This window comes from Hyperolius riggenbachi, chromosome 6, assembly GCF_040937935.1.
Source record: "Hyperolius riggenbachi isolate aHypRig1 chromosome 6, aHypRig1.pri, whole genome shotgun sequence".
In the NCBI taxonomy this organism is placed as follows: domain Eukaryota; kingdom Metazoa; phylum Chordata; class Amphibia; order Anura; family Hyperoliidae; genus Hyperolius; species Hyperolius riggenbachi.
The window spans coordinates 356673108-356698432 of record NC_090651.1 but is presented as its reverse complement, the minus strand read 5'-3'; the positions used below and the strand labels follow the sequence as shown (position 1 = coordinate 356698432).

At 46.1% G+C, this 25325-nt stretch overlaps 1 protein-coding gene across 1 annotated transcript in view; it reads left to right on the top strand.

Annotated features, from left to right (window-relative positions):
* The window catches only part of EMC1 (ER membrane protein complex subunit 1), a 27993-nt gene extending 2677 nt beyond the window's left edge, over window positions 1–25316 (top strand). The window contains exons 2-20 of the mRNA XM_068242281.1: window positions 142–270; window positions 992–1118; window positions 1199–1348; window positions 1526–1696; window positions 2129–2200; window positions 3617–3664; window positions 3776–3898; window positions 3982–4078; window positions 6782–6898; window positions 7616–7815; window positions 10354–10503; window positions 13607–13768; window positions 14943–15062; window positions 19058–19195; window positions 20026–20199; window positions 20273–20483; window positions 21536–21620; window positions 22973–23102; window positions 24813–25316. Coding sequence (XP_068098382.1) covers window positions 142–270; window positions 992–1118; window positions 1199–1348; window positions 1526–1696; window positions 2129–2200; window positions 3617–3664; window positions 3776–3898; window positions 3982–4078; window positions 6782–6898; window positions 7616–7815; window positions 10354–10503; window positions 13607–13768; window positions 14943–15062; window positions 19058–19195; window positions 20026–20199; window positions 20273–20483; window positions 21536–21620; window positions 22973–23102; window positions 24813–24992 — 2584 coding nt within the window. The 3' untranslated portion in view covers window positions 24993–25316. The remainder of the gene's footprint in view (window positions 1–141; window positions 271–991; window positions 1119–1198; window positions 1349–1525; window positions 1697–2128; window positions 2201–3616; window positions 3665–3775; window positions 3899–3981; window positions 4079–6781; window positions 6899–7615; window positions 7816–10353; window positions 10504–13606; window positions 13769–14942; window positions 15063–19057; window positions 19196–20025; window positions 20200–20272; window positions 20484–21535; window positions 21621–22972; window positions 23103–24812) is intronic.
* The last annotated feature ends 9 nt before the right edge of the window (window positions 25317–25325 follow it).

The window sequence follows — 25325 nt, the reverse complement described above, 5'->3', positions numbered from 1 at the left end:
AAGGTCTGATTTGATTGGCTGCCACATACTGCCTTTGTCAGATGTCAGTGCTCCGCACCAATCTGTGTACGAGATGATGGCGTTATCTGTCTTGGTGTGATGGATCCTTTTTTGATAATTGCTTGTCATTACCACCTCTAGTTTTCAGGCCGCGGGATTCGCTGGCACACAGGATGTTGCCAGGTTTGTTGCAGTGCTGAAGAATTCGGTCCTTTCTCTCCACTACCTGTCCAATGGGCACCAGAAGTGGTCTGAACCTCTCCCTGACAGGTAAGTACTCCTTAAAGGGCCAACATTCATAAACCTCATTGGCCTCACCTCACTTATTAACCACATCAGTACCACAGGCTTTATCTCCCATCCCCTCCTCAAACACCTTCCCCCCCCCCCCCCCAGACCAGGCCTTTTTTTCTAAAACAGGCCACTGTAGCTTTAAGGCCAAGCTGCGGGGCCACACAACACAGCACACAAGTGTTTTACCCCCCCCCCCTTTCTTCCCACCGACAGAGCTCTCTGGTGGGGTCTGATCAACTGAGCACCACACCCCCATGTTTTGTTTTTTTTTTCAAATATTTATGTAAAAATGTTTTATTAAATCTGCCTTTTTTTTTTTTAACCCCTTCCTCCCCCCATCCGGCCAATCACGGCGATCGGCTGTCATAGGCTTCAGCCTATGAGAGCCAATCGCTCTCTAGTGTCCCAGGGGGACAGCTGTAGATTGCAGCGCTGTACTATGTTTACAGATGGCGGTTTCGCCATCTAACAGTCTCTGAGCGGCGACCACCGTATGTATGGTGTGTAGATAGTAATATGAATTGCATGTAATTTTTTATTTATTTATTTATTTTTTATTTGGGTCCACTCTTACAGCTCCATCTCTGTGGCTATAACCTCAAATTATAGCTTATCAGCAGCATTCTTAGCAACAACTACCAAGAGGTGATATTATTAGGAGTATGCAAGCTGTAATGTTCTCTTGCTTTTCCACCAGTGGAACGGTCCAGTACCAGCTCCTTCATTCCGCCTACAAGGGTGTGGTCTACGTGGTTGGGATCATCCCCGATGATCGTATTCGGATCTTGACGTTCAGCGTGGAGGATGGCTCCATCACTCAGCAGGTTGGCTGCGGGGGAATCAGGCTGGTGATGAAAGGACTGACCGTATCATGCCGTGTCTGATAACCATGTGTGTTTTGCAGGTGGAGGTCCTCACTCCCTGGCTTCACACTCTGCATGGGAAATGCGGGATAGTGGCAGACGGCGTCCTGGTCTGTGCGGACACTGCAGCTGCTTCCCTCCACATACTCCCTCTGATGGTGGGAGAGGAGACTACACAGCACCGCCTACAGGTCAGATACATTTTCCTTTTTTATTTTTTTAGGGGACAGGGATGGAAATTTGCGTCCGAAGTCTAATTACCGCATTCCATCCCAGGGACATATTTATATTATAGGGTTTTTTTCTTTCAAGTTTCAGTTGTTTCGTTTTTAGATGCTGGATCAGTGTTGTTTATTCTCATCCGTCAGACTCTGGGAGTGGAAGTGGCCGATGACATCACAGAACTGGGTGTAATCACCGCCCCCCGCAGTACACCCAGCCTGGCGCTGCCACAGTTCTACCTGCAGATTTCTCCACACCGCTTCCTGCTGATGCAGTACCGGGAGGGCTCCCTGACACCCCTGCGGGACTTCTCTCATGTGAGTTCATATTTCAACACAAGAGGTGCTCATTATAAAGCAGCAGGGACAACTAGACTATTCCAGGGGGAAAAAAAACGGAGATAACTGCTTGTTCTACTTACATAACAGATGTATTGTACTGTCCACAGACAGGCTTAGCAGAGGACAGCCTCTGCTGTGCTTGTCGAAATTGGAGAGGTGTCCTTCAGCTACGATGTCTGATGTGTCAATACACGTCAATCTGTAAAAATTGATGCAGACCCAAACTTGCGGTCCGTTATGGTCTGCTAAACAGACTGTTTTTTACTCCAGTGTGAGCCAGGCCTGAATTACAGGGATTGCAAAATTATTTTTTTACCTCCATGACGTTGTTCTCGTGTATCTTAGTTTCTGTATGTTTATCTCCTGATATCTGAGAATAATAGTAATGCCACGTTGTTCTGTTCCCAGGTGTCTCTGGCCACGTTTGCCTCCACAGGGGATAAATCTGTGGCAGCTGTGATGCAGTGCAAGACAGATGCGGTCAGTGCTTTTCTCTTATATTTTCTTCACCTTTCCTGCCCTCTGATCATGTGGGGGGGGGGGGGGAGGGGGGGAGGAAATCGGTCACTGGAGTCTGGGAAGCCCAACTAAAAACCCAAACTGTTCCCCCATCATCCTTTTGCTCCCAAAACCCAGAGCAATCCTGTCAATTGGTATCAATTATTAGTAATACCACTTGAAACTTGGTGTGCACCTATCCATGTAGGCTTTAAAGGGTACAGGATGTGAGAGGGATATGGAGGCTGGCAGATTTATTTCCATCATGTGACATGAGTCCCGCCTCCTCGTGTAGATGGTGTGTACTGTAATGCATAGATGCTAGTAAATGTAGTCTGGCATTTAACGTTGTTTCCCATGGTTGGTGTCCCCTGGTTGCACCTGATTGACATGACCACAAGCTGAATCCAGAGAGGAGAGGATGCAAGCTGTACTGCATTGGTTGAGCACATTTGGCCCTTGAAACGGGTTTTGCCCAGCACTTTATTTATGCTATACACAGTTTATATTTACTCGTTATCCTGACAGCTACTGTAGAATTTGCCTTTTTAGCAACACACACAAGACTTAAGCTCAACACACACCATACAATCTTGGTTGTACAGATTTACCAAATCTATGTAGTATAAGGGCCAACAGATTGAAAATACCTTGAATGATTAATTGGATAAGCTCTTATACTACATGAAAGTGGTAAGATTGAACAACCAAGATTGTATGGTGTGTGCCTTAGGCTCCCTGCACACTGCATGCGATTCCGATTTTTAATCGGTTTTTACATCCGATTCCGACTTTTAATAGTTACTGCATGCTGCGTTTTTGACTCGTTTTTCTGTTGATTGCATTCAGGGAAAATCAGAATTGTAAATCAGAATCGCAAACCGGATTTGCAGTGTGCAGGGAGCCTTAAAGTGATACTTAGTGATACTTAGGCCAAATGAAAAAAAAAAGTTTCACTTACCTGAGGCTTCTACCAGCCCCCTGCAGCTGCCCTGCTCCCGCGCCATCACTCAGCGATCCTCCGTTCCCCCACCGCGGCTTAGTTTCGGTTTTGCAGGCTACTGCGCCTGCGCGGCTTTGGCCATGCGTATCCTTGCTTGCGTTCCTGTCCACAATAGCGTTCTGCGCAGCTGTAGCAGTCTGGCCTCCTTTGAAGTCTTCCAGAAGGTCTGTGCTGCCAATCGCCCACATTCCTACTGTCCCGATAGGGGAGGCGGGGCCTGTTGACTTGAGCCATTTGGCAGTTATCCTGTCAGTCCTCTAGAAGATGGCGTAGCAGTGTGAGTGGCTCGCCCATTATCCCAGTCAATCCCGCGGGAAGATTCTCATGTTGCGTTTGTTTTGAAACTGAAGACATAATTGTCTTGTTTACATTTATACTTTGTATCTCAATTGCAGACAATTACACCGGAATCGGAGATCCCTGCTGGGCTGAGCTGTCCCCAGGTAACGACTGATGCTATTTTCCACTCAAATGTGCTGTTAAATGTCTTAATATCATATAGGGTCCGGTCATGAGCATGACTCTTAGCTTGCTCTATTTTTACCTTGTTGCAGGATGCCGTGTCCTGTCCGGGGCAGACGTATACCGTCAGCCTGTACATGGCAGACAGTGGGCGAAGACTGCTGGACACAACCATGACCTTTACCCTGGAGCAGATCTGTGCAAGACCCAACTCTGTAAGTGAAGGCTTCAGTGTAACCGTACCAGGCCTGTGTCTTGTGTCTCCGGCCTCATGCCTCACCCTGTCCTGTGTCTCTAGTTGTATCTGCAGCTCTTCCTGAAGAAAGACGACTCTGTGGGTTATCGAGCTTTGGTCCAGACTGAGGACAACCAGCTCATGTTCCTGCACCAACCAGGTCCTGTGAACTTCTAGCTCTGCGCCCTCCTCTTCCTGCTGTGTCTCTGCTTTGTGCCCTCCTCTTCCTGCTTTGTGTCTCTGCTCTGTGCCTTCCTCTTCCTGCTGTGTGTCTCTGCTCTGCGCCGTGCCTTTCCTCTTCCTGCTGTGTGTCTCTGCTTTGTGCCCTCCTCTTCCTGCTGTGTCTCTCTGCTCTGTGCCCTCCTCTTCCTGCTGTGTCTCTCTGCTCTGTGCCCTCCTCTTCCTGCTGTGTCTCTACTCTGTGCCCTCCTTTTCCTGCTGTGTCTCTACTTTGTGCCCTCTTCCTGCTGTGTCTCTACTTTGTGCCCTCCTCTTCCTGCTGCATCTCTGCTCTGTGCCCTCCTCTTCCTGCTGCATCTCTGCTCTGTGCGCTCCTCTTCCTGCTGCATCTCTGCTCTGTGCCCTCCTCTTCCTGCTGCATCTCTGCTCTGTGCCCTCCTCTTCCTGCTGCATCTCTGCTCTGTGCCCTCCTCTTCCTGCTGCATCTCTGCTCTGTGCCCTCCTCTTCCTGCTGCATCTCTGCTCTGTGCCCTCCTCTTCCTGCTGCATCTCTGCTCTGTGCCCTCCTCTTCCTGCTGCATCTCTGCTCTGTGCCCTCCTCTTCCTGCTGCATCTCTGCTCTGTGCCCTCCTCTTCCTGCTGTGTCTCTCTGCTCTGTGCCCTCCTCTTCCTGCTGTGTCTCTCTGCTCTGTGCCCTCCTCTTCCTGCTGTCGCTCTACTCTGTGCCCTTCTCTTCCTACTGTGCCTCTCTGCTCTGTGCCCTCCTTTTGCTGCTGTGTGTCTCTGCTCTGTGCCCTCCTCTTCCTGCTGCATCTCTGCTCTGTGCCCTCCTCTTCCTGCTGCATCTCTGCTCTGTGCCCTCCTCTTCCTGCTGTCTCTCTGCTCTGTGCCCTCCTCTTCCTGCTGTCGCTCTACTCTGTGCCCTTCTCTTCCTACTGTGCCTCTCTGCTCTGTGCCCTCCTTTTGCTGCTGTGTGTCTCTGCTCTGTGCCCTCCTCTTCCTGCTGCATCTCTGCTCTGTGCCCTCCTCTTCCTGCTGCATCTCTGCTCTGTGCCCTCCTCTTCCTGCTGCATCTCTGCTCTGTGCCCTCCTCTTCCTGCTGCATCTCTGCTCTGTGCCCTCCTCTTCCTGCTGCATCTCTGCTCTGTGCCCTCCTCTTCCTGCTGTCTCTCTGCTCTTTGCCCTTCTCTCCCTACTGTGCCTCCATGCTCTGTGCCCTCCTCCTTTTCCTGCTGTGTGTTTGCTCCATCTCATCACCACATCCCCTTTTATACATCTTCCCCACACACATGTGCATGCACACATGCTTTCAACCAGTTTACAGTCCCACCCACTGCCACTCCCAATCCCTCTATTGACACACACCCTTCTACTCTGTGTCCACTGTCACTCATTCAATCCCCATCACCTCCTCTTCTTCTCTACATCCTGCTCTCTATTCCTCAGATACACCCCTTCTACTACTGCCCTCTTCCCCATCACCTTCCCTTCTCTACATCTCTATCCACACACTTGCACACATAACGCTCTACCCAACTCTCTCTCTCTCTCATTGCCCAATTTTCCTTTTTAAGTTATTTTTTTTGTTTTTTGTTTTTTGTTTTTTTTAACCACTTTGAAACCCTTGCTACGCTTATCTACTCCCCACAGAACTTTACCTGGGGCTCGGGAGTAGATAGGCGTACTTGTGGTAAACAGTGTGCTGTATGCCCAATAAGCTATCTGATTATGTATATAGGGTATCATTTTAACCGTGACAAGTGAGAGAATAGATTTTGTGGTGTTTGACAACTGAGGGATAAGTCATGTGATTTTTTTTTACCGGAAAACTGAATGAAAAGCAATAAAACTGTTATTTTCATGTACTCTATACCCCTAAATAAATACTTGTAAAAAAAAAAACAAAAGTGACAGCATTGAAAAGAGAATACATAGTTACCCTAGGGACTTAGCTTTTAAAATATGTATGCCATGAGAGTGTATTACTGTTAATCATGAAAAAAAGGGCTTTTAATTACTGATAGAGTACAATGAGAAAACAAAAAACACAAACCAGAAACTAATATATTATCGCCATACATTGTCACTAGGAACATTATTTAAATGTTGAGATAACCAGGACAAATTAGCAAATAGAATGTGTGTGTTTTACCTATGGTAACATTGTTTATTTGAAAACTATAGTGGATGGAAATGGAGAAATAGTGTATTTTTTCTTTTTTTTCTCATTTTTCCCTTTAAAATGCACAGATAATAACATAATTACTAAAAGCAAATATCACCCTCACAAAGCATAATTTGTGGCAAAAAAAACAAGATATAGATCATTTACATCTGATGAGTAGCAATAAAGTTATTGGTGAATGAATGGGAGGAGTGCTGAAATGTGAAAATTGCTCTGGTTTTAAGCAAAAAACCCTGTGGTGCTGAAGTGGTTAACCTTTCTTGCCCTCCACCCCCATTTCTCAACACACCCACACCCCTTCTCCTGTCACTTCACCTCCCCCATCCCTTTCTCTCTTCAATCACCTCTAAGCCCCTCCCCTTCCCCCCCACCCATTTGCTTTTTTGCTGAAATGTCTCCTCTCCTTCTCTCCACTACCTTCTTGTGAGCAATATCAGGAGAGTTGGTTTATTGAATAGGGGCATTCTCTCTCAACTGACTGTGCCATCCTCCTTGCAGGGAAGATCTTGTGGCTGAGAGAAGAGGCTCTGGCAGACGTGGTCACCATGGAAATGGTGGATCTTCCTCTCACCGGGGCTCAGGCTGAGCTGGAGGGGGAGTTTGGCAAGAAGGCAGGTAAGTGACTGGAGGACAAGGGGGGGGGGCGCTTTGTAGAACTCGCATCCATATTGTTTGCCCTGTCTACATTTTTTTTCACCTCAATGCTGTTATTTTCTCTCCTCTGCTGCCTGGATTCAGCTATACAAGGTAATATTGATATAAATCTTGTGTACAGGTAATACATACATTTTGTGTTTGTACAGTGGTCTGGAGGAGTTTGCTTGCCTTATGAACATAGAAGAGTAAACAGAGAGACTAATTTTCCATGACTGGGAAGCAGAGCAAAAATTAAAGGGGAACTGAAGTCAGAATTTCATCTCTGCTCTTAACCTTTTAGCAGCTTCAAACGAAATGTTTCGCTGGAAAGCTGCTATGCATTCTTGGGTGGGTTAGACACCTACAGTGTTAGGCATTAGGCAGAGGAGGGCTAGGCGCCTACAGAGGGGGTTAGGTGGTGGTGGGGGGGGGGGGTTAGGCACCTACAGGAGGGACGTTTAGGGTTTTGCATTTGGTGGGGGGAGTTAGGGTTAGGCATCTACAATGGTGAGTTCAAATGAGAGTGGGTGCTGGGCACCGCATAGTAAAATATCGGTAATATTTTACTACTATGTGCTCCGCCCAGCACTAGACTTATGCGGCGGTGTGGCAAAATACGGTCTCAGCGTTAGAGCTTTATTCTCAGTAACCCCGCAGGGCGCTCATTGTGAATTTGCACCTCTGTTTTCCGTATAGATGGACTCCTGGGAATGGTGCTGAAGCGGCTGTCTTCCCAGCTGATCCTGCTGCAGTCGTGGAGCGCCCACCTCTGGAAGATGTTCTGCGACGCCCGCAAGCCGCGCAGCCAGATCCGCAGCGAGATCAACATCGACACGCTAGCCAGGGATGACTTCAACCTGCAGAAGATGATGGTGATGGTGACAGCCTCAGGCAAGGTGAGTCGCAGGGAAATCCGGATACGTTTACATGCAGAATACATTCAGTCTGTCATTCGGACAAATCAAATCCAGTGTTCTCCCCAGAATTTTTTTCCAGCTGGGTGGCATGAAAAAGTAGCCGGGTGGGGTGAGATTAGAGAATGCTGAACCAGCGCTTCTCTGCACAGTTCTGCTTAAAGAGAATCTTTACTCTAAAATTCGTACAATAAAAAGCATACCATTCTATTCATTATGTTCTCCTGGGCCCCTCTGTGCTGTTTCTTCCACTCCCTGCTGCAATCCTGGCTTGTAATCGCAAGTTTTAGGCAGTGTTTACAAACAAGACATGGCTGCTAACCAGAGTGTGATAGGCTAAGAGGAGCTCAGTCTGTGACTCACACAGAGCCTGCAGGGGGTGTGGAGAGGGTGTGTATAGCTTCTATCCTATCACAAGCAGAGCAGCATATTCCAGCCTGAGCCCGACAAATCCGTCAGAACAAATAAGGCTGAAAATTTTGTTACAGAGTCTCTTTAAGGCATAGGTGAGCCGATGACAGCCGGGTGCTCACCAAAATTAGCGGGGTGGAGCGCCTGGCTAAAAGAGCCTGGGAAGAACACTGAAATCAGTAGGTGAAGTTAAAGTATTGTATACACTTTCAGTTTTGATTGGTCGATTTTACCACTACCAGGTGTTATCGGAGATTACCAGTTGGCCCTCATACTACATGCAGGTGGTAAAATCTGCCAGTCAAAAATGCATGTGCCAGGCTTCAAAAGGAACTTTACTGGAAGATAGTAGTAGAGCAGGGGTGCCCAATGCGTCGATCGCGATCTACCGGTAGATCGCGAAGGACTGCTGGGTAGATCGCGGCTGGGTATTTTAAAATAGTGCGCTGGGCTACTATCTAATTGTGCTGCTCTGCTACGCTATGCAGAGCAGCACGTGACAGCCAGAGGAGGAGAAGGGAGAGGAACAGCCAGTGAGAGTCTGACCCCTCCCCTCCAGGATGCACAGCGAGAGGAATCAGCGGGGAAGATGCTGGAGACAGCGTGTGCACGGGACTCCAGAAGGGGATGAAGGGAGACTAGGCAGGTTTTTAGAAGAAGCCGAGAGGGGAGAGCTGCCTGCATTGGAGGGTGAGAAAATCCACACACCGAAGTCTCACCCTCGTTGATACAGGTCTGCAGCTACTGGCTGATCTCACTGTAATTAGTTACCAGCCAGCAGCACACTGAGATGTTTGCACAAATGTGCTGTTTGTAGGACTGCTTTGATGTCTGAAGAGATAATAATGGATCCTATTTGATAAGGATCTCGGATAACGTATTGTAAACAAGTTCAAAGGAATGCTAATACAGCATGCCAGTTAGCATGTACATTGATCCTTTGGCTGTATTGATTTGATTTGAATTATTGGACATATAAGTACAGTTTCAATCCTATGTACACTTGATGCTTGCTAACTTTAGAAATCAGGATTGGGGGAGGGGGGAATTGTACAGCTGCCCAATTATGCTGCGATTGGGGGGGGGGAGGGGGGGAGGAGGAAATATGTTGGTAGATCTCCGTGGCTCGATAATTTTCAAAGTAGCTCGCGAGCCGAAAAAGTGTAGTAGAGGAAAAAATAAATCAAGACCTTGCAAAGTTAGACGTTAAAAAATAGTAGATTTGCCCATTGTAAAGTCTTAACTTTCCCGTCATCACAGAAGGCAACATCTTTAGTCCTGCCAGGTGATCTGTATGGAATGTTTGTTTACTGAGAGTTCTATGCACAGAGGGAAATGCTGCTTGCTTGGCAGTTGGAAAAAACCATTATTTCCCAACAGCAAACTGTCAGGACCATGGTCATGACATCACACTGTGGGGGGGGGTTTCACCTCAATATCAGCCACACAGATGCCCCTAATGATCTATGGGAGGAGAGAAGTTCAGATTTCTCTAGTGAAAGGGGTGTCAGCTACTGATTGGGATGAAGTTCAAACCTGGGTTAAAGTTCCTAAAGAGACACTGAAGCGGAACAAAAATATGATTAGCATGTGTAGTACAGCTAAGAAATACATCATTAGGGACAGAGACATACAGTAAGTCTAATATTGTTTCCAGTACAGGAAGAGTTAAAAAAACTCCAGTTGTTATCTATGCAAAACAGCCATTGAGCTCCATGACTTTCAAAGTCGCAGAGAGCTCGATCTTCTGAAGCTTATTATCGGGCAGTAGAGCGGACCCGACTGGAATCGGCTACTTCCATCTATTTCCGTGCTGAGCCGCAACAGCGCCACCCGCTGGAGCAAGGAGGGAGGTAAATATATCGAGCCTTGTCGGGCTTGTCGAGGGAGGATTTGGGGGAACCAGTGCTGGATTGCCTGGGGAGGTTTTTTTTTTTTTTTTATATATATAGAGTCTCTCAGTCTTTTATTCTTTGAAGTGGAAAAGTGTTTTTTTTTTGTTTGTTTGTTTTTTCATTCTTAACCTTTCTGATTTAGTTTTTTACAGTTCAGTAGCACAATTGGATGACATGTGTTTACCTAATTTTCTCTTTCTCACCTTGTTTGCAGCTTTTTGGCATTGAAAGCAGCTCGGGCAGCATTTTGTGGAAGTTCTACCTGCCAGGGGTCCATCCGGGTGCCTCCTTTAATCTGCTGGTGCAGAGGACCACAGCCCATTTCCCTTACCCTCCACAATGCACCCTGCTGGTGAAGGACAAGGTTGGTCCTCCTGTCTGTGCAGCGTGTTGTGTGTGTGTGAATGAGACCCGCATGTCATTGTTTTATTTATTTATTTTTTTAACCATTTTAGCACCCGGGTATTTTTCACCTTATGCATCAGAGCAATTTTCAGCTCCCATTCATTCGCCAATAACTTTATCAGTAATTATCACAATGAATTGATCTATATCTTGTTTTTTCCGCCACCAATTAGGCTTTCTTTGGGTGGCACATTTTGCCAAGAATTATTTTTTTCTAAATGCATTTTAACAGGAATATTAAGAAAAAAACCGGAAAAAATGTATTGCTCAGTTTTCTGCCCTTATAGCTTTAACCACTTGAGGACCCACCCTTTACCCCCCCCCCCCCCCCCCTTAAGGACCAGCACTGTTTGTTGTGATCTGTGCTGGGTGGGCTCTGCAGCCCCCAGCACAGATCAGGGTGCACGCAGAGCGATCAGATCGCCCCCCTTTTTTCCCCCCCTATGGGGATGATGTGCAGGGGGGGTCTGATCGCTCCTGCGTGCAGGCTAGTTGCGGGGGGGGGGGGGGCACCTCAAAGCCCCCCTCCGCGGCGACATTCACCCCCCTCTCTCTCCTACCTCCCTTCCCCGGTGATCGGGGCTGCACAGGATGCTATCCGTCCTGTGCAGCCAGTGACAGAACGTCCCCTGTCACATGGCGGCGATCCCCGGACCGCTGATTGGCCGGGGATCGCCGATCTGCCTTACGCCGCTGCTGCGCAGCAGCGCCGTACAATGTAAACAAAGCGGATTATTTCCGCTTGTGTTTACATTTAGCCTGCGAGCCGCCATCGGCGGCCCGCAGGCTATTCACGGAGCCCCCCGCCGTGATTTGACAGGAAGCAGCCGCTCAGCCTGCAGCTGGCGACGCAGTACTGCGTCGCTGGTCCTGCAGCTGCCACTTTGCCGACGCACGGTATAAGCGTGCGGTCGGCAAGTGGTTAAAATAATACTACCATAATTAAAACGTATGTATTTTATTTGCCCATTCGTCCCGGTTATTACACCATTTAAATTATGTCACTATCACAATTTATGGCGCCAATATTTTATTTGGAAATAAAGGTGCTTTTTTTTTCAGTTTTGCGTCATCACTATTTACAAGCTTATAATTTAAAAAAATGTTCCGAATATACCTTCTTCACATGCATATTAAAAAAGTTCAGACCCTTAGGTAACTATTTGTTTGGTTTTTTTTTTGTCTTTTTCCAGTAAAATTTTTATTTGTGTAATTTTTGGTGTCGGAGCAAACAGTTAATTTTATATGTTAGAATGTGGGTTTATTTTATTAAAAAATGTATGTGGATGTAGTTTTACTATTTGGCCACAAGATGGCCACAGTGAGATTTTTTTTCCTTTATCCGTTCCAGGAAGCATAAGGAGGAGGGGAAACTTTTTTTTTTTTTTTTTTTTTTGTCAGAAAGACCGCGGCCTCTGATAAGAAGCCGTCGGTTTTTCTGCCGGGGACTTAGTTCAATGAAAGGGAACTATGTTCCCATTCATTGATATCTGGGCTACCGGGGGCACACGTGCAGAAGCACAGCAGCAGCCGCCTGGAAGTGACAATCACTTAAACAGTGGCTGGATAGTGTACTGGTCAAGGGCTCTGCCTTTGACATGGGAGACCAGGGTTCGAATCCTGGCTAGGTCAAGTACCTATTCAGTAAGGAGTTCAAGGCAAGACTCCCTAACACTGCAGGGTGGCCTCTTGAGCGCGTCCCAGTGGCTGCAGCTCTTGAGCGCTTTGAGTCCGACAGGAGAAAAGCGCTATACAAATGTTCGGATTATTATTATTATTAACCAAAGGCTGTTTAACTTTTTAAATAAAAGTAAATACAAATGGCGAGACATTTTGGTTTATACAGAATTTACTGGTCATATGCCTTTTAATGCAATCCTGAACCAAGATTAAAAAAGTTAGATACTCACCTATGTATAAGGAAGGATCTGGATCCCATGGAGCAGTGATGGCTAACCTTGGCACTCCAGCTGTGGTGGAACTACAAGTCCCATGAGGCATTGCAATACTCTGACAGCACTGAGCATAACTCAGGAAGGCAAAGGCTAGATGGGATTTGTAGTTTTGTCACAGCTGGAGTGCCAAGGTTAGCCATCACTGCTATAGAGGCATCCCAGTCCTCTCTGCTTCCCCTCGTTCCACCGCTGGCCCCCTGTTCTAATGCCACGCTTTCAGGATGCCTCGGAAGGCTACTGGTATTGTTCAAAAGTAAATAAATATGGAGGCCTCCATATCGCCCTGGCTTCAAGAGTGCTTTAAAGGGCAGCTGAAGTTAGAAGAGTATGGAGGCTGCCATATTTATTTCCTTTTAAACAGTACCAGTTGCCTGGCAGCCCTGCTGGTCTATTTGGCTGCAGTAGTGTCGGAATAACACCAGAAACGAGAATGCAGCTAATCTAGTCAGATCTGACAATAATGTCAGAAAGACCTGATCTTCTGCATGCTTGTTCAGGGGCTGTGGCTTAAACGTATTAGAGACAAAGTATCAGCAGGATGTTAGGGAACTTGAATTGCTTAAAGGGGAACTGAAGAGAGAAGTATATTGAGGCTGCCATGTTTATTTCCTTTTAAGCAATACCAGTTGCCTGGCAGCCCTGCTGATCCTCTGACTCTAATACTATTAGCCATAGCCCCTGAACAAGCATGCAGCAGATCAGGTGTTTCAGACTTTAAAGTCAGATCTGACAATACTAGCTGCATGCTTGTTTCTGGTGTTATACAGATACCACTGCAGAGAAATAGACCAGTAGGGCTGCCAGGCAACTGGTATTGATTAAAAGGAAATACATATGGCAGCCTCCGTATACCTCTTACTTCAGTTCCCCTTTAAAAGGAAATGAAAATGGCAGCCTCCATATCTACCTTGCCTCAATTGTCCTTTAAGCTCCCCCTATACATTGTATGTATCTTATATAGGAGCTATCAATAGTATGACATTAAGAGGGGGAGATCGGGGCATATTTGGAAAGATGGGTGGTTGTCATCTTGTGAAATGTTAATTGGTTGATGGGTTACGTAGTCCAACCTGACAGGCAGAACTGTTACTCTTATTTCCTGTACAGGAGACGGCCATGACCTCCCTCTATGTCTTCAACCCGATATTTGGGAAATTGAGCCAGATGGCTCCTCCTCCTCTGCAGCGCCCCATTCTCCAGTCTCTGCTCCTCCCCATTATGGACCATGACTACGCCAAAGTCCTGCTGTTACTGGACGACCAGCACAAGGTGAGAAAAACGCAGGGGAGCCATCAGAGCATCAGACCGACAGCAGAGAAGGTCAAAGGCTTCCCATGAGCATTGCAGTGAAGCAATGCAGGGAATTCACTCTGAGCAGTGCAGTGAAGCCACCCCCTAGCAATGCAGGGAATTCTCCCCCAGGCAATGCGGAGAAGCCAACCCTGAGCATTGCAGCGAAGCCGTAGATCAGTCTTTTGTGCTGTTAGTGTCTTCTGGGTGTATGGCATTTTATGTGCTGCTTTAGCGATAAGTGATTCGAGTAGTAAACCCTCCCCCCGCCCCTGTCTTAGCCCACGACTGCAGAATGTTTGACAACAGAAAAATGAAACTGCAAACAAAATAAAATTAAACTGTTCCATCAGACAGTGGAGTGTTTTCCCCAGCTCCTGGTGTTATTTGATGAAGAGCAATATGGCTGCCCCCGGCAACACCACTTCCGGTTCTAATCCGACAAAGTGTCAGCCCCTTCCGATCAAAGTGACAGACTTACAGGATACATGAGGCAGGGCTAAAACAGAAAAGTATTACTCACCTGAGACTGTTATATTCTACCTGTTCTTGCCACGTGCCTCTCGTGATCGCACTTCCGTGGCCAGGAGAGCTCTGCACTTGCACAGTTCACAAAGACTCTCGCGGTCACAAACGCTGCGCATGCGCAGAGTGACCTGATAGACTTCTAGAGGCTTTTTTGGCTTTGCGTCGTGGATCCTTACATGTGGCCATACCTGATTCAAGCTTTTAGGTTTTTTTTTTTTTTTTTTTTTTTTTTTTTTTTTACAACACATTCAGTCAAATTTTTATTGAAAGGAATGGTATAAATCGCCACTGACACACCGCTGTGCCATATAATATAAAGATTACACGGATGCATTTGGGATTCTTCCGCCATTGACTGTTTTCCAACATGGCGTCATGTCCCTCAGATGTTGGAGTAAGATGCTTTGATTCCCACTGCCACTATGTTGCGCCGTGTAATTACTCACTACGCTGGTGTATACGCATTGCGGATGTAAAAGTAAGTGCTGGGGGACGTGGGTGATCTATTTAAAAGATTGGAAAGGTTTATAAATAAAGTCCAAGAGGCTGCCATGGTAATGGAACATTTGTGGGTTTGAGAACTGGTTACCACCACCTATTCATGTGTATTTTCCCATCTCTCCAGGTCATCCCTTTCCCGGCCACTAAGTATGTTCTGCAGCAGTTGCAGGAGCTCTCCTCCACCGTCTTCTTCTTCCTGGTGGATGCCGAGCGAGGGAAACTGACTGGACTGCACCTGCGCAAGGTAACTGCTCGCTACGTGCGGCATTGCATTTCTACAGTTACCTCTGGGTACACCCTGACAGTCTAACCAGGTCAAAACAGCACCACCATGACCTTTGGCTTGTATGTGACTATACTTTCTCCAAACATCAGCTTGCACCATCCCATCCCCTGCCTTCCAAGCAGGGCTGTGGAGTCAGTACAAAAATCCTCCGACTCCTCAGTTTAGGATTCCTCTGACTCCTCTAATTTGCATATTACAATCTTGTTGATTGAAAGTATGTAACATAAAATTCGTCTCTTAACTGCCAAAGCTTAGGAATTTTAAAAGACAACTGAAGTGAGGATATGGAGACTGCCATAATTATTCCCTTTAGTCATAGACTAAAACTAGTCCTTGGTAAGAGTACTTGTAAAAGGTACGGACCGGTACAAAGAACATCTATCAGGCCCTCGGCAATGTAACTGTGGGTACATGTAAGAATGATGTGCAGGTACTCTGCAGGGGAATGAGGAGATTCTTCCTCTAATACACATTCTTCATGCACAATCTGAACAAGGTTTATGGGTGATAGACAACACCTCTGTGTTCAATGTGCACAAAATTCTCAGTGGATTCCCTGCAGCTCTGTGGAGAGTGCATATGTAGAGTATAGTACTACTGTGTAAAAAAGTAAACCTGAGACATGAAAATAAAGTTTTATACATACATGGGGCTTCCTCCAGCCCCCTTCAGGCTAATCAGTCCCTCGCTGTCCTCCTCCGTCACCTGGATCTTCTGCTATGAGTCCAGGTACTTGAGCCAGTCTGGCGTAGTGCGCATGCACAGACTCCGCCGCCAGGAGCGTACTACACCTGCGCAACAGTGCAGAATGTTCCTGGCTGTGGAAGCGGCATGTGGCCAGACTGCACTGACTGGCTGAATTACCAGTACTCATAGCAGAAGATCCAGGTGGTGGAGGACAGCGAGGGACCGATTAGCCTGAAGGGGGCTGGAAGAAACCCCAGGTATGTATAAAACTTTTCTTTTCATCCTTCTCGGGTACCATTTAATTTGTAGTCACCAAACCAAATTTTAACATATCAAATTATTTGATTTCATGAGCAAAGAGTACATTTGCATAAATCAGAATCAACGCAGAATTCTTTCCATCTCATTGACAATCTCTATTAGTGACACGGCTACACATCAGGCTTTATACTTACAGCATAGATGTTATTTAGTATATATAAGAGATTCCTGTGTACACATCATATATACAGTCACAATCAGATATGTATAATTGACTTTAGAAATACGGGGACTGCTTTATTGAAGCAGCACAAGTAACTAATTTTGATTGGTTTATTTCATTTTTGTGGACTAAGCAGAGCTATTACTGTATATATACTGTATGTATAAATTGTTTATGGTGACTATTATCTGAGAAATAGAACATTTTATCATATTTTCTATTTTAATTACAGTTTAAATTCATTAGGAGTCGGAGTCGGTGCATTTTTCCCGACTCCGACTCCAGGCACCCAAAATTGCTCCGACTCCGACTCCACAGCCCTGCTTCCAAGCTAGAACTTCAGTCCTGGGTGCCTTCTGTTATCTTTTTCTTCTGTTAAGGCAATCCATGGGCTTAGAGTATAGACAAGACAACATTTATATTGTGCTTTTCTCCTTGGCGGACTCAAAGTGCTTGAGCTGAAGCCACTAGGGCACGCTCTATAGGCGGTAGATGTGTTAGGGAGTCTAGCCCAAGGACTCCTTACTGAATAGGTGCTGGCTTACGGAACAGGAAGAGCCGAGGTTTGAACCCAGGTCTCCTGTGTCAGAGGCAGAGCCCTCAAAGAGGAACTTTAGTAAAAAGGGGAAAAAATAAATCAATGCATTGTAAAGTGAGAAGTTAAAAAATAGTAGAGAGATTAAAAAATGATTGCTATTCAGAGTGTAATTTGTTTATATTGTTTGATCCGCAATCAGCCTGCGGGCCATCATCTTTACTACTGGTAGACATGATAAAAAAAACACAGTATCAACTGCCATTATCTATAACCACACCCACTAACAATGTGATAACTGTGAGGATCATGGCCATGACATCACAATGTGGGAGGAGTTTCTCCACAAAATCAGCCTTACAGATTTATTCACAAATCTGTGTCAAGAGCATCGTATAAGCTCGAGATACCGACTTTTCCTCATCCAATATACCAAATCCTGCTCGGAAAAAAATGTTGTGCAATCCTATTAAAGAGGAACTCTAGCCCAGGATTAAACTTCATCCCAATGAGTAGCTGATACCCTCTTTCCCGTAAGAAATCTTTTCCTTTTCTAGAATAGATCATCAGGGAGTTTTTATGGCTGATATTGTGGTGAATCCTCTCCGACTGTGTGATGTCATGACCCTGGTCCTGACAGTTTGATGTTTGTGAACCTCGTTGCATTGTGGGAAATAAGAGCTTTATCCAACTGCCAAGCAAGCAGTATCTCCCTCTATAAATAAATATTAATAAAAAAGCAATTTTATTTATTTTTACTACAGTTCCTCTTTAACCACTTGAGGACCCACCCTTTACCCCCCCTTAAGGACCAGCGCTGTTTTAGCTGCTCTGTGCTGGGTGGGCTCTGCAGCCCCCAGCACAGATCAGCGTGCAGGCAGAGCGACCAGATCGCCCCCCTTTTTCCCCACTAGGGGGATGATGTGCTGGGGGGGTCTGATCACTCCTGCCTGCCGGGTGTTGCGGGGGGGGGCACCTCAAAGCCCCCCTCCGCGGCGAAATCCTCCCCCTCTCTCCTCTACCTGGCCCCCCCTGGAGATCCGGGCTGCACAGGACGCTATCCGTCCTGTGCAGCCAGTGACAGGCTGTCTCCTGTCACATGGCGGCGATCCCCGGCCGCTGATTGGCCGGGGATCGCCGATCTGCCTTACGGCGCTGCTGCGCAGCAGCGCCGTACAATGTAAACAAAGCGGATTATTTCCGCTTGTGTTTACATTTAGCCTGCGAGCCGCCATCGGCGGCCCGCAGGCTATTCACGGAGCCCCCCGCCGTGAATTGACAGAAAGCAGCCGCTCGCACGAGCGGCTGCTTCCTGATTAATCAGCCTGCAGCTGGCGACGCAATACTGCGTCGCTGGTCCTGCAGCTGCCACTTTGCCGACGCACGGTATAAGCGTGCGGTCGGCAAGTGGTTAAAGGGGAAGTGAAGAGAGAGGTATATGGAGGCTGCCATGTTTATTTCCTTTTAAGCAATACCAGTTGCCTGGCAGCCCTGCTGATCCTCTGCCTCTAATACTATTAGCCATAGCCCCTGAACAAGCATGCAGCAGATCAGGTGTTTCAGACTTTAAAGTCAGATCTGACAAGACTAGCTGCATGCTTGTTTCTGGTGTTATTCAGATACTACTGCAGAGAAATAGACCAGCCAGGCAACTGGTATTGATTAAAAGGAAATAAATATGGCAGCCCCCGTATACCTCTTACTTCAATTCCCCTTTAATTGCAATTCATGTTGAAATAATAACTTTCTAGGCATTTAACTGTTATGCCTCAAAATTTAAAACGCAGTCTTTTTGAGTAACTTCTCATGTAAATAAAAACAAAATACAGTTTTATCAAACGTGGGGCAGGGGGTCATGGTGATGAGGGAGTAATGCTGGGTTCTTAGGATGTGGTGTGGGGGAGTTGGGTAAGTGCTGATCAAATGATCTTTGTCTTCATGGACTGTCCAGTTGGATGTTTGGATCACATGACCTGTAAAGATGAGGAGCCATAGAGGTGAGTATAGGGGGGTGTGGGGGTGCAGTGTTTGGTAACTTGCAGTTAGGCTGTAGCTTGCCAGATCAGATCTGTGTATTGGCATTGGATATCGTAGATCACCTCTAATGTGTGTCTTTTTTTTCCCCTCCACAGTATGTACGAACATTGTATTGTTTGCAGAGAGATTTACGGTCTTTTCTATAATTGTATTGCCCCATTTTTTGTATTTATTTTTTTTTTGTCCTCATTTGTGCTTTTTGTGTCTCAGGACCTGTCCACAGAGGAGGTCTGGGAACTTGTACTTCCTCCAGAACTTCAGAGGGTGACTGTGGTGAAAGGGAAGCGTTCTAATGAGCATGTCCACTCGCAGGGGAGAGTCATGGGGGACCGCAGCGTTCTCTACAAGGTAAACCCTTCTTTCTGCTTGTGATGTCTACTAGTCTGGTGCCCTCTAATGGTGTGTCTGAATTTTGTCATTGCTGCCCTCTAGTGGGTTTAGTTTTTTTTTTTGTTTTTTTTTAAGTGAACTTAGATTGAATACCGGTCACATAAACCAGGGCATACTGATTAAGCAGGAAGTTAAATATCTATATACTCGCATATAATCTGACAAAAAAAGTGTCCTAAAAGAGTGTGTTTGGTGCGGGGTGGAGGTGGGGGGGCGCGGCTTATATGCGAGTCATGTGTGAGACCCTCTCCACAGTGCATGCATTATAGTTACCTCTCCTCCTTCCTGGCAGCCATCTTTCCATCTCCCGTGCAGCTCTCCGTGCCAGATGGTCAGGTTTCACTTTCTTCTCCTGGGAACCACTTCCTTTTTCCCTTGCAGTTCAGTACTCAGCCACTAAAGGTCAGCGGCGAGTAGAAAGCTGCAAGGGAGACTGGAAGATGGCTGCCCAGAGACGAGAAGACACTGAAGCCTGGTTCTCTAGCAAGGACAGAGCTGCACAGGAGACTGGAAGATGGCTGCCAAGAACGAGGAGAGTTAACTATAGCTACAAGCATGCTTCACTCTGCATCATAACCACCACACTATGTAGAACATACATGGGGGGTCGGCTTATCCGCGGGTCACGTATTATTAGGTTTTTTTTTTGTTTTTTTTCAGGGACAAAAGTTGGGGGACAGCCTATATACAGGACGGCTTATACGCGATTGTTTACAGTACTAATTAATTCTTTAAATTGCTTTTTACCATACATTTTGCTATACATTTCTGATGATTTTCCCCAACAGTACCTGAACCCCAACTTGCTGACACTGGTGACGGAGAGTACAGACACTCACCCTGACCGCTGCTTTATCGGAATCTACCTGATTGATGGAGTCACCGGTCGTATCATTCACTCGTCAGTACAGAGGAAGGCAAAAGGTCCAGTCAACATTGTGCACTCGGAGAACTGGGTGGTGGTAAGTGTGCTCTGTGTCTCCTCTCCTGGTATTTTCCACCTCCCGTTGCATCTAATGCCCCATCTCCCTGCAGTACCAGTACTGGAACAGCAAGGCTCGCCGCAATGAGCTCACAGTCTTGGAACTTTATGAAGGAACTGAGCAATACAACAGCACCATCTTCAGCTCCCTGGACAGACCTCACCTTCCACATGTCCTGCAGCAGTCCTACATCTTTCCCTCCGCCATCCGTGCCATGGAAGCCACCATAACCGAACGTGGCATCACCAGCCGCCACGTCCTCAGTGAGTAGATTCTGCAGCCAAAGCAAACTTCCGCTACAAAGAGACTTTGCTGTGCCTTACAGCCTCTGACTTAAACAATTATTATGCCAGATAGTATTGTCATTTGATTTGGTGAGGGCTTTTTTTATTTGTTACCACTGTAACCTTGTCTATGCAATCCTGACGAAGCCCTTAGGAGCGAAACATGTAAAGATTTGAGTTATCAATCTGCTGCCGCTAAACTCACAGGCAGCGTTAAATACTGTTCCCCCTCCGAGTTGTAGCAACTCTGAGAGAGATGTAATTTGGGGTCTGGCGATTGCTGGATCCCCAAATTACGCTTGCACGAGGGACGCATCATAGCATTACTGCTATGAGGATAATACCTGCTTTACCCAATGGTACTAACTGTACTTGTGTTTCCTTAGCTAGTTATATGTCTTGTGTTCGAGGGGTGAAGGGAGGAGAGTATCATGTAGGAGCAAAGGCATGTGACTCCTATTGTACATTAATATCAGTACTTACCCACTATCCAAATATGGGTTTATGTTGCCCTTTGAGACCAATAAACGGGCCACTTGCATCATTCGTGGAGAGTGTGAGCCCGACGTGTTTATTGGGTGAAGCTGATCAATGTGACAGCCCCGTTTTACACCAGCAGCTCTCTTTCCTTTAGAGTGTGGTTCCATAGAACAAGGCAGTTATATTACTTACTTACCCGGTATCCACGAAGTGCTTGGTTGACCTCTCCTGCTCTGGCCAATAGACTGGCCGTTACACCACTTGTGGAGCTCTTTAATCCGATGATGTAGATTTTTGTAGTGTTTAAGAGGTGAAAGGAAAGTTTCTTATGGGTGCATTACTGTAGAATGTTTGGCTAATGAAAGTTCCATAGCCAAAAAATAAAACCCGGTCTCCAAGAATGCTTTGGGAGGGGAATTCCGATATCATAGCCTAGGCTGCGATATCACTGGGAGGGCAGGGCTGCATACCAATATACAACTACACATCCTGAACGTTTTAGTGCATTTTATTATATGCCACTACAGTGCCTCTTTATCCTCTGTCTGCAGTTGGACTCCCATCTGGAGCGATCTTCTCACTGCCTAAGGCCTTACTGGACCCCCGCCGGCCTGAGATCCCAACTGAATACACAAGGTCAGACCTACGTATGATTGTGTGTTAAAGGGAATCTGAAGTGAAAATAAACTTATGATATAATGAATTGCATGTGTAGTACAGCTAAGAAATAGAACATTAGGAGTAAAGATAGGAGTCTCATATTGTTTCCAGTACAGGAAGAGTTCAGAAACATCACTTGTTATCTATGCAAAAGAGCTTCTCTGAGCTCTGACTATTTAATATTTAGTCATAAAGTACTGGTTCTCAACCTGGGGTCCGCTGATCGCTGGGGGTATTAGCACTTGTCAGGGGGTATCCCAGGGTCTGCAGACAAAATGGCAGACGTCGCTGCAGCAACTCCAGTTTAAAAATCCCACTTTGCACGCTATGCTACATTGAATTTTCCTTTCAAAGCACCAGGCGCTCATGAAGGAGATGAGCAGTAGCACTGTGATTGGCCGACAAAGCTGCCTGTCACAGCTGCGCCTATGTGTTCTCTCTGCCTAAGCCCACCGGCACCACAATGCGCTATAATGTGTTTTCTGGATTGGGCAATGGTCTTGTCACTTTTATGCAAACAGGACCATTGCCTAATCCAGAACAGCCAGTATGCTTATAGCGCGCTGCTGTTGGCTGCGATTGTGGTGTGGGCGGGCTTAGGCAGAGAGAACACATAGTAGGCGCAGCTGTGACAAGCAGCTTTGTCAGCCAATCACAAAGCTACTGCTCATCTCCTTCATGAGCGCCTGGTGCTTTGAAAGGTAAATTCAATGGAGCATAGCGTGCGCAGCGAGATCTTTTGAACTGGCACTGCTGAATTTAACTGGAGCTTGCTTTCTGAGTGTAGTATGGACACAGTCCCTTTCTCATTTGTTAACCAGGGACTACTTGTATTTCGCTAGTATTTGGCTCCACCCATGTCATGGCCACACCCACTATTTTCCTTCAGTTAGTGGTACATTTGCTTAGGGATGACCCACCAAGGGATACATGTGCTGAAAAGGTTGAGAACCACTGTCATAGAGCAATGCTACTTTCTGAAGCAATTCTACATAAAAAATAAAAAAAACAGTGAAAGACCACTTCAGATAAGATTTTACTGCAGAGGCGTTTAAGGGGTCATTAGCTCTGCTTTTTCATAGTTTAAAATACAAAGTGTAGTTTGTAAACCGCAAATATGATGGAATGATGCAATGTTATTAAAAAAAAAACTGAAAATAAAAATGAGCCTCTTTGCAACTAATGTTCTATTCCTTAGTCGTACTACACATACGATTCATTATATCATAAGGGTTTTTTTCGCTTCAGTGTCACTTTAAGAGCTGTATGTTAGGAGCTATGAGTTTGCCATTAGAGCCTAAATGTACTCTATGGTTTTGGTCCCACAGAGAAGAGAATCTGATCCCGTACACACCCGACATCCAGATTCACGCTGAACGCTTTATAAATTACAACCAGACCGTCTCCCGGATGAAAGGACTCTACACAGCCCCGTCCGGCCTGGAGTCCACATGCCTGGTGAGTCATCTACATGAGCTGGGGATCTCCTAAGAGGGGCAGAGGGGGGCTCTGTGAAGCTGCCCCCCTCCACCCCCCCCCCCTTCCCCCCCCCCCCATAATCAGCGTGAATAAAAATTCCATTGTTTGGTTGGTGCTCCATTTGTGCACATTTGTGAAGAATTTGTGGCACTAACGTAACTCTAACCAAATATGAGGGAATTTTTGATTTGCGATGATTGTAGGGGAGCCAGCTTCACGCAGCCGGGGAGGGGTACCCCGTGCATGCATCAAACATCCAGCTGTTAAATCGAACACCGGATCATGTGCTACTCCTTGCAAGTCTCCTTTATGTGATAAGAGTCTGACATAACATTCAATGAAAATGTGTTTTCTTACTTCTTATTACCAATAGTTACCATATTTGCTTTTGTGCACAAGTAATATTATCTGTTTACAAATTATAAGGTCTTAAAGTACAGTTAATCTGATCTGAAAGCTGCATTTTATTGCATAGCTGCTGTATTTATATATTAAAATCTATCTAGAGATCACTTCTCAACTACACACATACTAGAAGCAGAGAGAGCTCAGTTTCAGCACTTTATTGAAGAGAATCTGTACTGTTCGAGTTGTACAATAAAAAACATACCAAGCGAGTCACTGTGATCTCCTGGGTCCCTCTTTGCCATTTCCGCCGCTCCCCGCCGCGATCCTGGCTGTTAATCGCCAGTTTTAGGCAGTGTTTACAAACGAAACAAAAAAAAACAAGTTTTTATTACATAGAGAACTCCAGTCAGGAATTCTCAGTTTCTCAGCATGGGAAGCTCCCTTCCCCCTCAGACAAGCTAAAATTGAGAGCAGAGAGCTGTCTGTGACTAATAAACAAAGCACACACACAGAGCCTGCAGGGGGCGTGTAGGGGGCATGCATAACTTCTCCCTATCACAGCAGAGGCAGTGCATACCTCTCTGCCTCCACAAGGCTTGACAAAGAAAAGATTAGATCTATTACAGAGAGTGCAACTAGAAAAGGCTGCAGTAAGCCAGACCACATTAGAACAGGTATAGGAACTTACAGGATAGAAGAAATAAGGCTGAACATTATGTTACAGAGTCTCTTTAATGTTTACATTCCTTAGTCAGATACATTTAGTAAACAAAAGATAATGTTATCACCTCTTCTGATGCGACCAGAAGCTTTCCACCGAAGAACAAAGTGCTGTGTTTAACTGGATGCTGTTCTGCTACAATATTTTTAGTGGTAGTAGGTTTAAGGATGTAAAATCGTTTTTTTAGCGCAAAGAAGAAATGCTGAGTATCATACCACTTTAAGGTGGACCTGAATTATTGCACAGGACAGAAGGAAAACCTAGAGAAATGCACCCTGTATATATTTAGAGAGTTTAGCCTGTCTAATTCCCCTTTATCTGTGACTAATCACCAGTGTAATTTGATCTCTCAGCTGTGTCAGCTGACTTCTACGGCAGATAAGCTCATTTGAAAGCAGAGGACGTTAACAATATGTCTGCTTCCATGAAAGCAGAAAGTAGACACACTGCAGATTTATTGCAGGATTTGTATCAGAAATGTTTTTTCTGTAAAGGTTATTATGCTGTTGCTTATCTTTTAGAGCTGAGATGAATTTCTGAGTTCAGGTCCTCTTTATTATCTCTCACCCCAGTCCATTGTCTGTTCACATGATCTGACATTGTCTTTGCTCCGCCTACAGGTTGTTGCCTATGGACTGGACATCTATCAGACCCGCGTCTACCCCTCCAAGCAGTTTGACGTATTGAAGGATGACTACGATTACATCTTGATCAGCGGCGTTCTCATTGGCCTTGTCTTTGCTACTATGATCACTAAGAGACTGGCGCAGGTTAAACTTCTCAACCGCGCTTGGCGATAAAACCACCCTTTTAACACGGTGTCCTCTTCAGCGGCTTAAAGGGTCACTTAAGGCTAGAAAGAAGAAAAACAAATGAGTTTTACTCACCTGGGGCTTCCACCAGCCCCCTGCAGCTGTCCGGTGCCCACGCAGTCTCACTCGGATCCTCCTGGCCCCGCCAGCAGCTACTTCTGTTTTCGGCAACAGGCGCCGACAGGCCTGGGAACACCAGTGATTCTTCACATTCCTGGCGGCAATAGCGCCCTCTATACTGCTATTGCGCCAGGAAAGCGAAGAATCACTCTTGTAAGTGGCTGCCGGCGGGGGACAGGAGCATCTGATGGAGACTGCGTG